At 37.1% G+C, this 13144-nt stretch overlaps 1 protein-coding gene across 4 annotated transcripts in view; it reads right to left on the bottom strand.

Moving 5' to 3' along the window:
* LOC149818400 (cellulose synthase-like protein E6) overlaps positions 1 to 11860 on the bottom strand; it is a 42623-nt gene extending 30763 nt beyond the window's left edge. For 3 of the 4 annotated variants that reach the window (XM_089984998.1, XM_089984995.1, XM_089984997.1), the window contains exon 1: positions 11467 to 11860. In XM_089984998.1, the coding sequence (XP_089841124.1) occupies positions 11467 to 11720 (254 nt within the window). In that variant the 5' untranslated portion in view covers positions 11721 to 11860. Of the gene's footprint in view, positions 1 to 2388; positions 3769 to 11466 lie in introns of those variants that run through there. The other variant, XM_089984996.1, reaches the window with a different exon arrangement.
* Positions 11861 to 13144: the final 1284 nt, after the last annotated feature.

Raw genomic sequence — 13144 nt, 5'->3', positions numbered from 1 at the left:
GATATATATATATATATATATATATATATAATGTGAGAACTAATGTGAACCAAAATTTTGTTCCATCGTATTGCACCCTAACCGGACTTTCCTCTAATAACATGTAAGTTGTGTTTGGATGGATAGCTCGAACATAGTTGCAATGAAATGCTCCATGGCCTTTGAGTCTCTCATTTCAATAGTACCAGTTTCAAGTAATGATTCAAAGCCAGTTTTGGGAATGCTCATTTCTCATCCCATGCCCAAAAGAAATGGGTTTCTATTGCATAAGAAACTCGTTTCTAAGTATGTATAGGAAACAGATCGCTTATATGAGTGAAACCACTACCAACTTATATGAGTGAAACCACTACCAAACCCAATTTCCTTGTGTGGTGTGGTCAATTATTGTAATATGTTAGTTAAAGACCGCCCCACTCAACTTAAGAAAAATGTAAGAAATCTCAAAATTCTTGATATAGTAATAGGGAGAATGTGTTAGTTGCTAACCAGTATATTTATATAAAGTATATTATTTAGAAGGTGGTAGCTGCTAACTTCTTTTCTAGTTAACTGCCGGCTAACCTGGTTTGATGTTTTCTTTACATTTGACCACACAGAAGTGTTCCACATGATCAATTTTACTAAGAAACGATACTTGGATCATATTTTTTCAATATAAACATAATGTTTTAAGCCTTTCGTTTTTATGAAATTTTTGGACTCATGATTTTTTAAACCGTATAAAAACCTACTTACGTATCAGATCCAGTAGTCGATTCTTCTAAAATCAAGCATGGCGAACATATCTATATGGTCAGATTTAAGGAAAACGTGAAGAAAACCTATTAAAAGCCTAATTAACTCACGGTTAGCACAAAAGGAGTGGTTTTCCCGTCTAAAATTCTAACCTCTAAAACCAATGCTACACAAGAAAAGAAGAAGAAAGCTTGAGGGCATTGAACGGCCAGGCTGCCAAAGTCATGTATAACTGCATCAACCAGTTTTTCCATAATCTTCTTCATTGTATGAATAGTTTCGAAAATCGTTTAAAGAATTTTTGTACATTTTAATATATTGATTCAGGTAAATATGGTTATTAAATCTAACATTTATTATTTTGTATAGGGGCAGAAACGTTGCCTCTTGATTTGGAGTAGTTGAGAGTTGAGGAGAGTCTTACCAAAGCCTCAACCGTCCCCTTAAATAATTAAAAGGTTTAACACTTTAAAATATTAATTTTTTTGGTCTTTTCTTTTTAATCACTATTTGGCTGCTTAGGTAAAGCTACCTGTATGCCTACTTAAAACTAGTATCAAAAGTTTTAAAAACACATTTCAGTTAAATTGTATCTGAAACTTTTGAATGCCTTACATACCCATACCAGTACCAATCCCCGCCCTCATCTCTGGACCTAGAATATATGGCATTGAGAACATGGACCCGATAATTCAGTGGATTGGATTAAAGATAGAACAATGTGAAATTTTGACAGAATTCCAAGTTAAATATGAAATTGTGTGAAATTGGACGTCATTTATAGGTGGTAATTGATTTTTGGAAATTGTGAGGCCATATATTTTACTTAGGGATGTAAAGGGTTCGGATTCGGGTCAGATCTAGGCATTATAAAGTTATACTTGATCAAGTTTGGCCTAATCGGATTCGGATTTGAATGAAAAAAGATAAAACCAAACCCACATCCAACTAGCTTAAAACATGGTATTTACACTTAATCGGGTTGGGTTTTTAGTCGGATTTGGGTTCGGGTCTGAATGCAAAACTTAATACCAAACTCGAATCTGAATTAGAGACCTAGTCGTGCTAGCTCTGCCTGTCGTTCTTACAATCACTGTCCTGACGACATAAAACTATGTGGGCTTACCCCTGGCCCTCAAGGAGTTGTCACGCTTTGTTTTGCGCAAGGGATGATCTCCATGAAATTTGAACCTAAACTGCCTGCCTAGCGGCCTAGGACCCATCCCACTGTGTCATACCCCTTTGGGGCAAAACCAAATCTGATTATTAATTGGATCCAGATTTAGCTGTCAAACCCGCTTAATAGACTCGGTTTCAGGTCAATCGAACCGTTTACATCCCTATTGTATTTGTTATTAATTCCCATGACAAAAAATTTTAGAAAACTGTAATTAATGAGAATTTTTTTTACTGCTAATTCTCCTGACGTCCAAACACAATTATAAGAAAAAAATAATATGAAAATCAAGAATGATGCATCTTTTTCATCATGGGAAAGTTGGTTTGGAACATAAGATTCCTCATTTAACTTGATTATAATGTGTTGAATTCCTGATTAGGGAAATCATATTTCTTGATTCCTAAATTTTTTCATGCTAAATCATCAAAAAGATCAGAAATAAATAAATAAAATATAATGCAAAAGCGTACCCGAATCCATCGTTGCACCGGTAGATCTTGATGGGGTCTGATCATCCAAAACCTTTATAGATGACCTTTCCTTCTTATCTAAACCTAATGAGAGAGGGACAATTTTTTTTCATGATGAGCAGGCAAAAGAGAACAACCATTATATTTGCTTTTGGAGACCATAATCTAATTGTAACCACCCTATAGTCTTCTTTCCAATTTAGTCCATCATAAAATTAAAAATTGATATATGAGGGCACATAAGGTATCTACACATTATTATAACTATATTTATAAGATGTCATATGACCCAACCGTATAAGATCACTTTAAATGGACCTTCACCTTAGACAGTTTATAATGAGTGATTAATTACATATGTAGGCCCACATGAAATATCTAACAATCTCCCACTTAGGCTACATATGTTATCATACAATGGTGCATTATACAATATCTTTATGAGCTCAAAAATACTGTCTTACCATATGACATCTTCAACAATTTGGTTCATTGATCATGTTAAAATAAAACCAAAGCAATCTTCATTACATTCATCATAAATAGACCCATCAATGATCACATATATTGACATAACCAACAACATAGATCAAGTATGGATGTGAAGCATGAAAATTATATGTAATGTAATCTAAACATGCCTATTTCCAACTGGTCCTACCTTATTCTTTAGTGAGATCACAATAAATGAGTACAGAATAAAACTGAAACCTGAGCCTTATATTGAAGTAATAAAATGAAACTTTATTTTATCTAAGAACATCTGAATACAAACTCTCACTAAACCAACATATCATTACATGATATAACACCCATTCGAGTAGTATGCTCGTAAAAGACCTTGGGTGGTAAACCATTGGTAAGCGGATCCGCAATAATAGAGTTTGTGTCAATATGTTCAATAAATATCTGGTCATTCTGCACTCTTTCCTTAACAACAAGGAACTTCATGTCTATATGTTTTGAATTTGACAAGCTCCTGTTGTTGTTGAAATATAGTATTGATGAATTATTATCACAAAACAACTTTAACGGTCTTTCAATATTATCTAAAATTTGTATCCCAATGACAAAATTACGTAACCATATTCCATGATTGGATGCCTTATAACAAGCTACGAACTCTACCATCATAGTGAAAGATGCAATGAGTGTCTGCTTAGTACTCCTCCAAGAGATAGCTTATATGGTCAACAGATAAACATAACCTGGCGTTGATCTATGACTGTCTTGGCATCCAGCAAAGTCAGAATCAGAATACCTACTCATCTCTAACTGATTCAACTTTCTATATGTGAGCATGTAATCCTTTGTTCTTTATAAGTACTGCATAACCTGTTTTGTTACTTTCCAATGATCCATTCTGGGTTACTCAGATATCTGCCTAACATCCCAATAATGTATGTTATAACAAGATGTGTACACACTTGAGCATACATAAGACTCCCTACAACAGATGAATAAAAAATCTTTTTCATATTCTTAACTTCAAACTGGTGTTTGGGGCACTGAACAAGACTAAACTTGTCTCCCTTAGCAACAAGGGTGTCACCTGGTTTACAATTCTTCATGCCAAATCTATCAAGAATCATTTTGATATAGCTCTTTTGCGATAATCCAAGAATACCTTGAGAACAATCTTGATGTATCTAAATTTTTAATACAAAAGAGGTGTCACCAAGATTTTTTATTTCAATTTTTTTTGTCAGAAATTTCTTGATTTCATGCAATAAGCCTATATCATTACTGGAAAGTAGTATGTCATCGACATATAAAATCAGAAAATGTATTTACCCCTACTGAATTTATGGTATATATATTCATCAACCACATTCATCTCAAAACCAAATGAGATGACAATTTGATGAAATTTATGATATCATTGACGGAAAGCCTGCTTAAGTCCATAGATGGATTTCTTTAATTTGCAAATCATTTTCTTTACATCGCTTGAGACAAAATATTCCAGTTGCACCATATATATTGTATCATCAATGTCACCATTAAGGAATGCAATTTTTGCATCCATCTGATGTAGCTCCAAATCAAAATGAGCCACAAGTGCCATTATTATTCTGAAAGAGTCTTTCGTGAAAACTGAAAAGAAAGTCTCTGTATAGTCAATACCTACCATTTGAGTAAACCCTTTTGCAACAAGATGTGCCTTATATCTTTCCACATCACCCTTTGAATCCCTCTTGCTTTTAAATATCCATTTGCAACCAATGAGTTTCACACATTTAGGCAATGGAACAAGATCTCATATGTCATTGTCTTTCATAGATTTAAACTTTTTATGCATGACATCTATCCACTTTTGAAAGTTAAAACTATGTATAGCTTGCTGAAAGTTGATTGGATCATCTTTCTTTAAGCCAATATCACCCTCATGTTCTTGGAGAAAAAATAATATAATCATTTGAAAATGCCCTTCTCCTCTCTCTAGTGTTTCTTGAGGTTTTTGAGTTTGTACTCCAAGAGTAAAAACTTGATTTTGGATAGAAAAATATTGAACATTGCCTTGTTCTGGATTTGTTGGAATAATGTCAGAAATTGAAATCTGATCATTGTCAACAACAACTGTAGGAAGAGAAATAGATTATTCTTCAAAAGCAATATCTTTTACCTCATCACCTCCATCAAACTCAACATCCTCAAAGAAATAAGTGTTTTTTGTCTCAAAAAATGACTTATTCATATGGTCATAAAATTTATAACCCCTAAATCTTTCAAAATATCTAATAAAATAGCAACTAACCGTTCTTGAGTTCAATTTCTTTTCATGTGGCGTATATGGCCTTATCTCAGCTGGACATCCCCAAATATGAAAATGCTTCATACTAGGCTTTTTGTCTGTCCATATTTTATATGGGGTTTTGGTTACTGCTTTAGTTGGTACTTTGTTCAATACATATGTTGCACTCTTTAGTGCCTCTCTCCAAAAGGATTCTGGTAAAGTAGAATGACAAATCATACTCCTTACCATATCCTTTAAGGCTATGTTTCGTCTCTCAGTAATACCATTCATGATAGAAGTACATAGCATGGTGTACTGTGGGACGATACTGCATTCCTCTAAAAATTTAGTAAATGACCCTGGACGTTGTTCACCTGATCTATCATATCTACTATAGTATTCACCACCACGGTCAGATCTGACGACTTTAATCCTTTTGCCAAGTTGAGTTTTAACTTCAGCCTTAAATGATTTTAACACATCTAGTGACTGAGACTTTTTATGAATCAAATATAGGTACCCATAACATTAATAGTCATTTATGAATGTAATAAAATATTGTTGATCATTCCAAGAAGCTGTACGAAATGACCCACAAATATCTGTATGAATAAGTTCTAAGAGGTTTGTTCTTTTATCGGTACCTATTTTCTTTATATTTTTTTGTTTTCCTTTTATGCACTCAACACAAATCTGAAAGTCAGTGAAATCAAGGGAATCAAGAATTTCACTTGTCATAAGCTTTTTAATTCTTTGTTTAGAAATGTGACCTAAGCGCTTGTGCCATAATAAACCAGAATTATCTTTGGCTAATTTTTGTTTTATATCATGTCATGAACTTGAATGCAATATTTCATGATATGAGACAACAATATTAAGTAAATATAGGTTATTGACCACAGATAAAGAACCAATTATAATTAGATTTGAATTAAGAAACAACTTAAACTGTCTATTTTTAAATAAATAAGAATAACCAAATTTGCCTAATGTGAAAATAGAAACCAAATTCTATCTAAATGATGGTACAATGTATGTCTCTTTCAAATCTAATAACAACTAATCTTTAATAATGACCTAAAAGTCCCTATTGCCTCAGCTTAAACTAATTCGCCATCGCCCACATAGATGAATCTTTCTGCGTCAATTGACGTTCGGTAACTTAGGTAACCTTATATAGACACATGTATGCGAGTGGTAGCACCAGAATTCATCCACCAAGTGTGCTTGGGTACAAAAGTTAAATTAACCTCAGAACAAACCAAGATAAGGAGGGTACTTTTCTTTTCAAGCCAAGCATGATATTTGATACAATCCTTCTTCATATGACCCTCACTCTTACAAAAGAAACAACTGAACTTTGTATCCTGATATTTCTTCAGTTTCTTCTGTGATGGAGAGTTTACTGTAGCTTTTTTATCTTTTTTTCTTTTCTTAAATTTGTCTTTAGAGGTAACTGCCAAGTGAGCACTTTCTATATTTTCTTGTTCCATCCTTTCTTCTTCTTGCATATAATGTTAAATGAGCTTATTTAGAGTTTATTTATCCTTTTGACAGTTATAACTAACCTTAAATTGACTATATTGTACATGAAGAGATATCAGAACTAAATGCACGAGTAAGTCCTCAGACAACTCTCACTTTAGTGCATTTAGTTTTGAAGCAAGATGAAACATTTTCATAATGTACTCCCTTATGTTCTCTTTACCTACATACTTCATTGAAAAAAGACTCGAAAGGAGAGTGCTTGTCTCAACCTTTTCATTTTTAGCAAAACGTTTTTTAATTTCCTCAAAGAACTTCTTGGCATTAATCTCTTTTGACATAGCGCCCCTGAAGGTTTTCGGAATTGCACATTTCATGATCATAAGACTCATGTGATTGGATCAATCACACTTCTCATAGTTCCTTTTATCTTCAGTGAAACTCCTATCTGTGAAAGCAGTGACTTCATCCTCTCGAAGTACAAGATCCAAATTCATACACCCGAGAACAATCATAATGTTCTTTTTACAACTTTTGAAGTTTGTGCTATTCAAAGCAGATATTGAATTGATATTTGCAGATATTATAGAAGCAGAAGAATTTACTGAATCAAGAACAAAATAAACTACAACAAGCTCACAATAAATATACATATTCACATGCATTAACATTAATTGACATATTCAAAATATGGTGAACCCCATCACAAGATACGCAACACAATATTGACATTTAGTCTTTGAAAAGAAATGTCAACTTGTAAGTAATACTCTTATTACAGTAATCAAATATAGATAATTAATCATGTCAAACAATAAGCCTTTCTTTAGACCGACTCATTATTTACATAAAAAACTGATAATCATCCTATATTTATTACTGAAAGTATATTTGAGCTCGGCCAAATATTAATCTTCCTTTGGGTTGATCACTATTCGCATGAATCTCAAATATATAAACATCTTAATATTCCAAACAAGTCAATCTTCACAAGAGATGTTATTTTGGTAACATGTTGTTTCAATCAACTCATTTTAGAATATTAGACCCTTATTCTGAAAAGAATACCATACTTCAAATTTAATATGCGATTACATACATATAAACAAAAAAAAATAAAGTCATAATCCAAATATGGTAAAAAATATATCTGAAGTCAACCTTCTAAAGGGACCCAAAATGCATACTTAATGGCTTGGACCTCAAAAAAAATTTATGAGTCTATAGCACATGCAAAGGGGTCTGGCCCATCGGGTCAGGTCAGACCAGACCTGACCCGACGTGGGCCAGATCTAATCTGTGGGTCAGACCACACCCGACCCGGGTTGGTCCCCTCAAACCAGATGGGTACTGAACCAGGCCGACTGCCTCACCCTGGTCACCCGGCGGTGGCTGGGGCGAACCAAAGGCCTCAGATCATTGTTGTCGGACGCCAATCGAGGGCGACTAGCCCCCCCCCCCCTCCTAGTCGATTGAAAGCACAGGGGAGGTCCAGATCAACCCTACCTCCATCCGGGGGCAGCCAAATAGTGTGAGGAGGGTCGTTCGGCCCTCCTCCACTTGCACCCTAACGCCGAACAAAAAAGGGGGGGGATCCCCCCCCCCAAACGAAACTGATGAAAGGTCGGGGAGGACCGTTCGGTCCTCCCCTCTTCCTTGTTTTCTGTGTAGGCATCCGACGATACCTATGCAAAAGACTGAACGATGTCCAGTGGCCTACGAGCACCGAAGGGGTGCGTCACCCCCACTGTTGGTCGTGGGTCCCAGCAAACCCCAAACCACACCGTCGGTTGCGATGGAAAATAAATTTTTTTTATTAACGACCCCTAATGTCGGCTGTCAAAACGGAAAACCAAATCCGATGGGATTTCGACGACCTAACAAAAATACAATGGCAAAATCAAATATTTTAACGATTTAACAAGAACAAAAGGCTTTGATACCAATTTTTGAATTCCCTATTAAGGAAATCATATTTCTTGATTCCTGAATTTGTTCATGCTAAATCATTGAAAAGATCATAAATAAACAAATAAAACATAATGTGAAAGTGTACCCGAATCCATCATTGCACTGATAGATCTTGATGAGGCTTGATCTTTCAAAACCTCTATAGGTGACATTTCCTTCTTCTCTAAACCTAATGAGAGAGGGATAATTTTTTTCTTGATGGAGAGGCAAAAAAGAACAACTACTATATATGGTTTTGGGAACCATAGCCTAATTGTAACCACCCTATAGTCTTTTTTCCAATTTAGCCTATCATAAAATCAAAAATTGACATATGATGACACATAAGGTATCTACACATTATTATAACTATACTTTATAAGATGTCATATGACTCAACCGTATAAGTTTACTTTAAATGGGCCTTCACCTTAGACAGTTTATAATGACTAATTAATTACATATGTAGGCCCATATGAAATATCTAACATAATGTACCAGCTCAAATCAATTTTTCCACGAGAAATTTAGAGGAAACAAATCCATATCCCTGATGGCATTGGTTTTTTGCTTAAACTTGGTGGTCAGCGAGATATTGTTTTCTCTAACATAGCTCCCATGCATAGTGATATGTGAAAATCTCACGATAATATTGAGAGAAATTGTTTGAAAGTTTAAAACACGAGATTTTCAAAATATTGTGAGATTTATGAAAAAACATAAATAATGTGATTTAAAAATGATATTTATATTTTAAATGGCTATTTATTATAAAAAAACCATGTATTTTTATTTTTAAATATTTTTTTAATATTTTATTATAAAAATATTTTTTATATTTTTAAAAAAAAATTTATTGCCAAGATTTTGCCAAAAATGCGAGATTTATGAAATATTTTCAATTTCTCATGAGTTTTTGAAAAACAAGATTTTGCCAAAAAAAAAAAACGTTTGTCACTATAGTCCCATGGCATTGGTTTTCAGCTGCCGTTGTAGGTTACCTACAGCTTTCGCCCAGATTGCCACTATTCGATCAACAGAGGCAATTTTTCAAATTGCTCGCTGTACAAACTGCGGCTGTTTCCTCTTTTTTGTTCTAGTGCCACAAGTTATTATTCAACATACCATTGGGTTTTGAATCTGCAACGTCCCACCACAAGAAGACGTGCACTGACAGCACCTACCAACCACGCAGAGCCCCGTTGGTACATAGGTCTCATAGCTACCAACATAGAAAACTCATGTTTGATTTAGTGGGCAATCAGATCTCCATTTTCATGTAAAACCCTGTTTGGAAACTTTTATAATCCCCAAAATTTGTGGTTTTAGCAAAACCACATGGTTGTTTGAGATAAATGGAACGATTCAGTTGCGGATTTACCGCTTCCACTTATGCCGAAAATGGAGTTTTTGAATTTCTCATGAGTTTTTGAAAAACAAGATTTTGCCGAAAAAAAAGCTGAAATTATTACTGGAAGCGCATTGGGAAGGTCATCAAATAGGCACCGGTACAAGAACTGGTGTAGTAATTGGCAACTACCACCTCATTTAGTTGGGAAGTGATGGAGGTGTCAAATATCACCCCAGTTCCATCATTTCCTGCAACTGCACCCATCCCAAACGACTTTGGCACTGAGTATTTTTCACTTCCCACTCCGGCTACCTCCGACTGCCTAGTTTTCATACAGGGCCTAACATGAAAATGGAGATCGAGAATAAACTCATTTGCCTAACACATAAGGCCTGTTTGAATGCCATGGATCTAAATTAGAGATCCGTGGACATGTTGATCAAGGACAGATTTTGGTGTGGGGTCCATATAGCCGATCTGACCTTCCCATAAACTGTCCTCAAAATGGCCTGAAATCCATTGATTTAGGTCGGATTGGGAGGGAATGGAGCCACACCAGAGATCCTAGAATAGAGCTTTGGTGGGCTTGAGATTTGGATCTCAAATTCTCAATTCTCGATAATAATCGGATCCTTGGATCTCCTTTCAAGCACACCCTATGCTAAAATGGTGGGTTGGGTTACAATGTTAATGGCCAACACAAGACGTGACGTGATCCCTGTCGAGTTTGAAAGTAGCTGTGGGTCCCATGAGATGGGATTATGTGATATTGGAATCATCATTGATGGTGGTGATTTTCAATATCAGCCACACATCTTGGTGGATCATTTGATCCAAAACCGGGTCCCACGGCACAGACATGTGTTGCTTCTTCTATCAGTCATTTTTACATAAAACGTTTTACCTCATCTTGCCCATAGGGGAAGACTGTAGATGAGGATCATCTTATTTGTAAGAAAAATGTTAAAAGCAAGGGATGAATTAAATTAATGGGGTGGTTGGATATTGTTCTTTAGTTTTTTTTATCATTGCCGGTTGTAAAGTCATCCTGATCCATCTCCAAAGCAGATCTAGTGATCGAGGCCGAACATTTTATAAGTGTTTGGCACCCAACCACTGGTTGCAGCGCGGACATTCCCCTGTTAAAAAGGGGTGACCCATGCTTTTCCTTCCTGTTAAAATGGACACACTTTTTTTGGATTTATAACCCTAAGAAACTGCACTCGCACAAAGACCTGATCGTGCTGGCTCAGCCTGCCATTGTGCCGGCAGCGTAAAACTCCGAGGCTACACAAGCACTTTAGAAATATTCATCTCGATCACCTATCCACGCCTAGCTATGTGGGTCTTACAGTGTCCAATATGAAGGATGGTACAAGTTGGACTGGTGCATACGTCTTTGGAAGCAAGGGCAAAGCTGTCAGTCTCCATTAGATTCACACCTATCCTGATCCCAGCCGATGATAACCAGGCTTTCACTTGGCTTAGTTTAACAAAAATAGTGACTATTAACAATCCCCATCGAGCATTAAGTATAGAACGTGAAAGAGTGTACCTCTGTGAGAGTCGATCTTTGAAGGTGCATCGATAGATGGGATCCCATCTGACGGTTTGATTGAGAAGCCAATAGAAAGCAAACCAGAGTTCAGAGAGGGTGATGGATGCCCACACCAACCTTCCACTGTCTGCAGGGATGTTGGTCATTCTGTAGTAGAGGATGGCCAGGATCCCTGATAGATTGGAGGCAGCAAACAGCTTGTAGATGGCTCTACTCCTTGATCCTCTGCTGCTGGGTAGAGGGAGATCCATCTTGCCTCTCTCTCTCTCTCTCTCTCTCTCTCTATATATATATATATATATATATATATATATATAATTACCAAGTTGCAAGCAAATCTGCTCTCTTTGCAAAATACTACTCTCTTTCTCTCTCTAAAATACTTCTCTGTAGAATCTGCCTCCCACTCTATGGGAATGCCAATACCATCTCTCTTTCTTATCTCTACGGGGACAAGGAAACGAATGATGGTTATTGGTTCCTTGTACGAATAAAAAAGATAAAATTGATGGAAGGTGACTCTGAATAGGGATGGCAGTGGAACGGGAAAATGGGGCCCCGCCCCATTTGGACGGGATGAAGGGCATGAAACGGGGATAAAGGTTAAAATCCATCCCCTTGCAGGGATGGACTTAGCTTTCCCCAGCCCCGCCCATCTCCGTTCCGATCCCCGCCCCATCCCCAATCCTTCTAAAGGATGACAATAGACCGAGGGAAAATGGGGCTCCACCCCGCCTTGCCCCTGTTTGGACCGGGGATGGAGGCATGGATGGAGGTTAAAATCCATCTTCGGAATGGAGGCGGGGATGGAAGTTCGGATTTTGAGACGGGGCAGGGGTGAAGACCTTGTCCCCCGCCCCGGTCCATTGTCATCCCTAACTCTGGAGTCACTTTCTAGACTCACCTTTGATTGCAGTTTGGTACAAACAAGGTAGGGGACAAGGTCTTCACTCATGCCCCATCTCAAAATCCTGCCCTTCATCCCCGAACACGTTTTGATTTTAACCTCCATCTTCGGTTCAAACAAGACGAGGCACGGCGGACCTCCGTTTCTCCTCGGTCCACTGTCATCCCTAAAGAAGGATTGGGGACAAAGCGGGGCGGAGACGGGGACGGGGAAAAGCATAAGTCCATCCCGCTTCAATCCTCAGTCTAAACGGGTGAGGCGCGGTGGGGCCCTATTTTCCCCCTGTCTACTGTCATCCTTACCAAACTCACAAGCCTTCAAGTTCAAGGTGGTACAAATTTTTAATGATGTGGGTTGAGGATGATCTGTTGCTTTCCCCTCAATGAGATCATGGCCATTTTCTACGTGTTCCAGCAAGCTTGGTGTACTTTTCAGTCATGTAACACTCTTTTAGGTTAATAAACAAGCTTACAATCCGAATTACCAAGTAGATTCCTGTAACTCCCTCCGGCGAGATCGTCGGAGGGGATAAGCGTTATACAAAAAAAATCAAAAAGAATAAAGTTGGTTTCCCAATTAAGGAAACTGCCTTTCCCACGAAAGATCAGGGGATGAAGATAAACCTCAACCCCCAAAATCCGTGAAGGGTGAGGCTTATCCTCACCCTGACCCTCACGCAGCCTCTCTCCACTGCACCTCAATGAGCGGCAGAGGGAGAGACAAAGAGAGGGCGATAGAGAGAGTGAGAGAGAAGAGGCGGCTTACCGG

This window comes from Nuphar pumila, chromosome 13 (genome assembly GCF_984573655.1).
Source record: "Nuphar pumila chromosome 13, dmNupPumi1.hap1.1, whole genome shotgun sequence".
Lineage (NCBI taxonomy): Eukaryota > Viridiplantae > Streptophyta > Magnoliopsida > Nymphaeales > Nymphaeaceae > Nuphar > Nuphar pumila.
The sequence above is the reverse complement of the archived record's forward strand: the minus strand, read 5'-3'. Positions and strand labels throughout refer to the sequence as shown.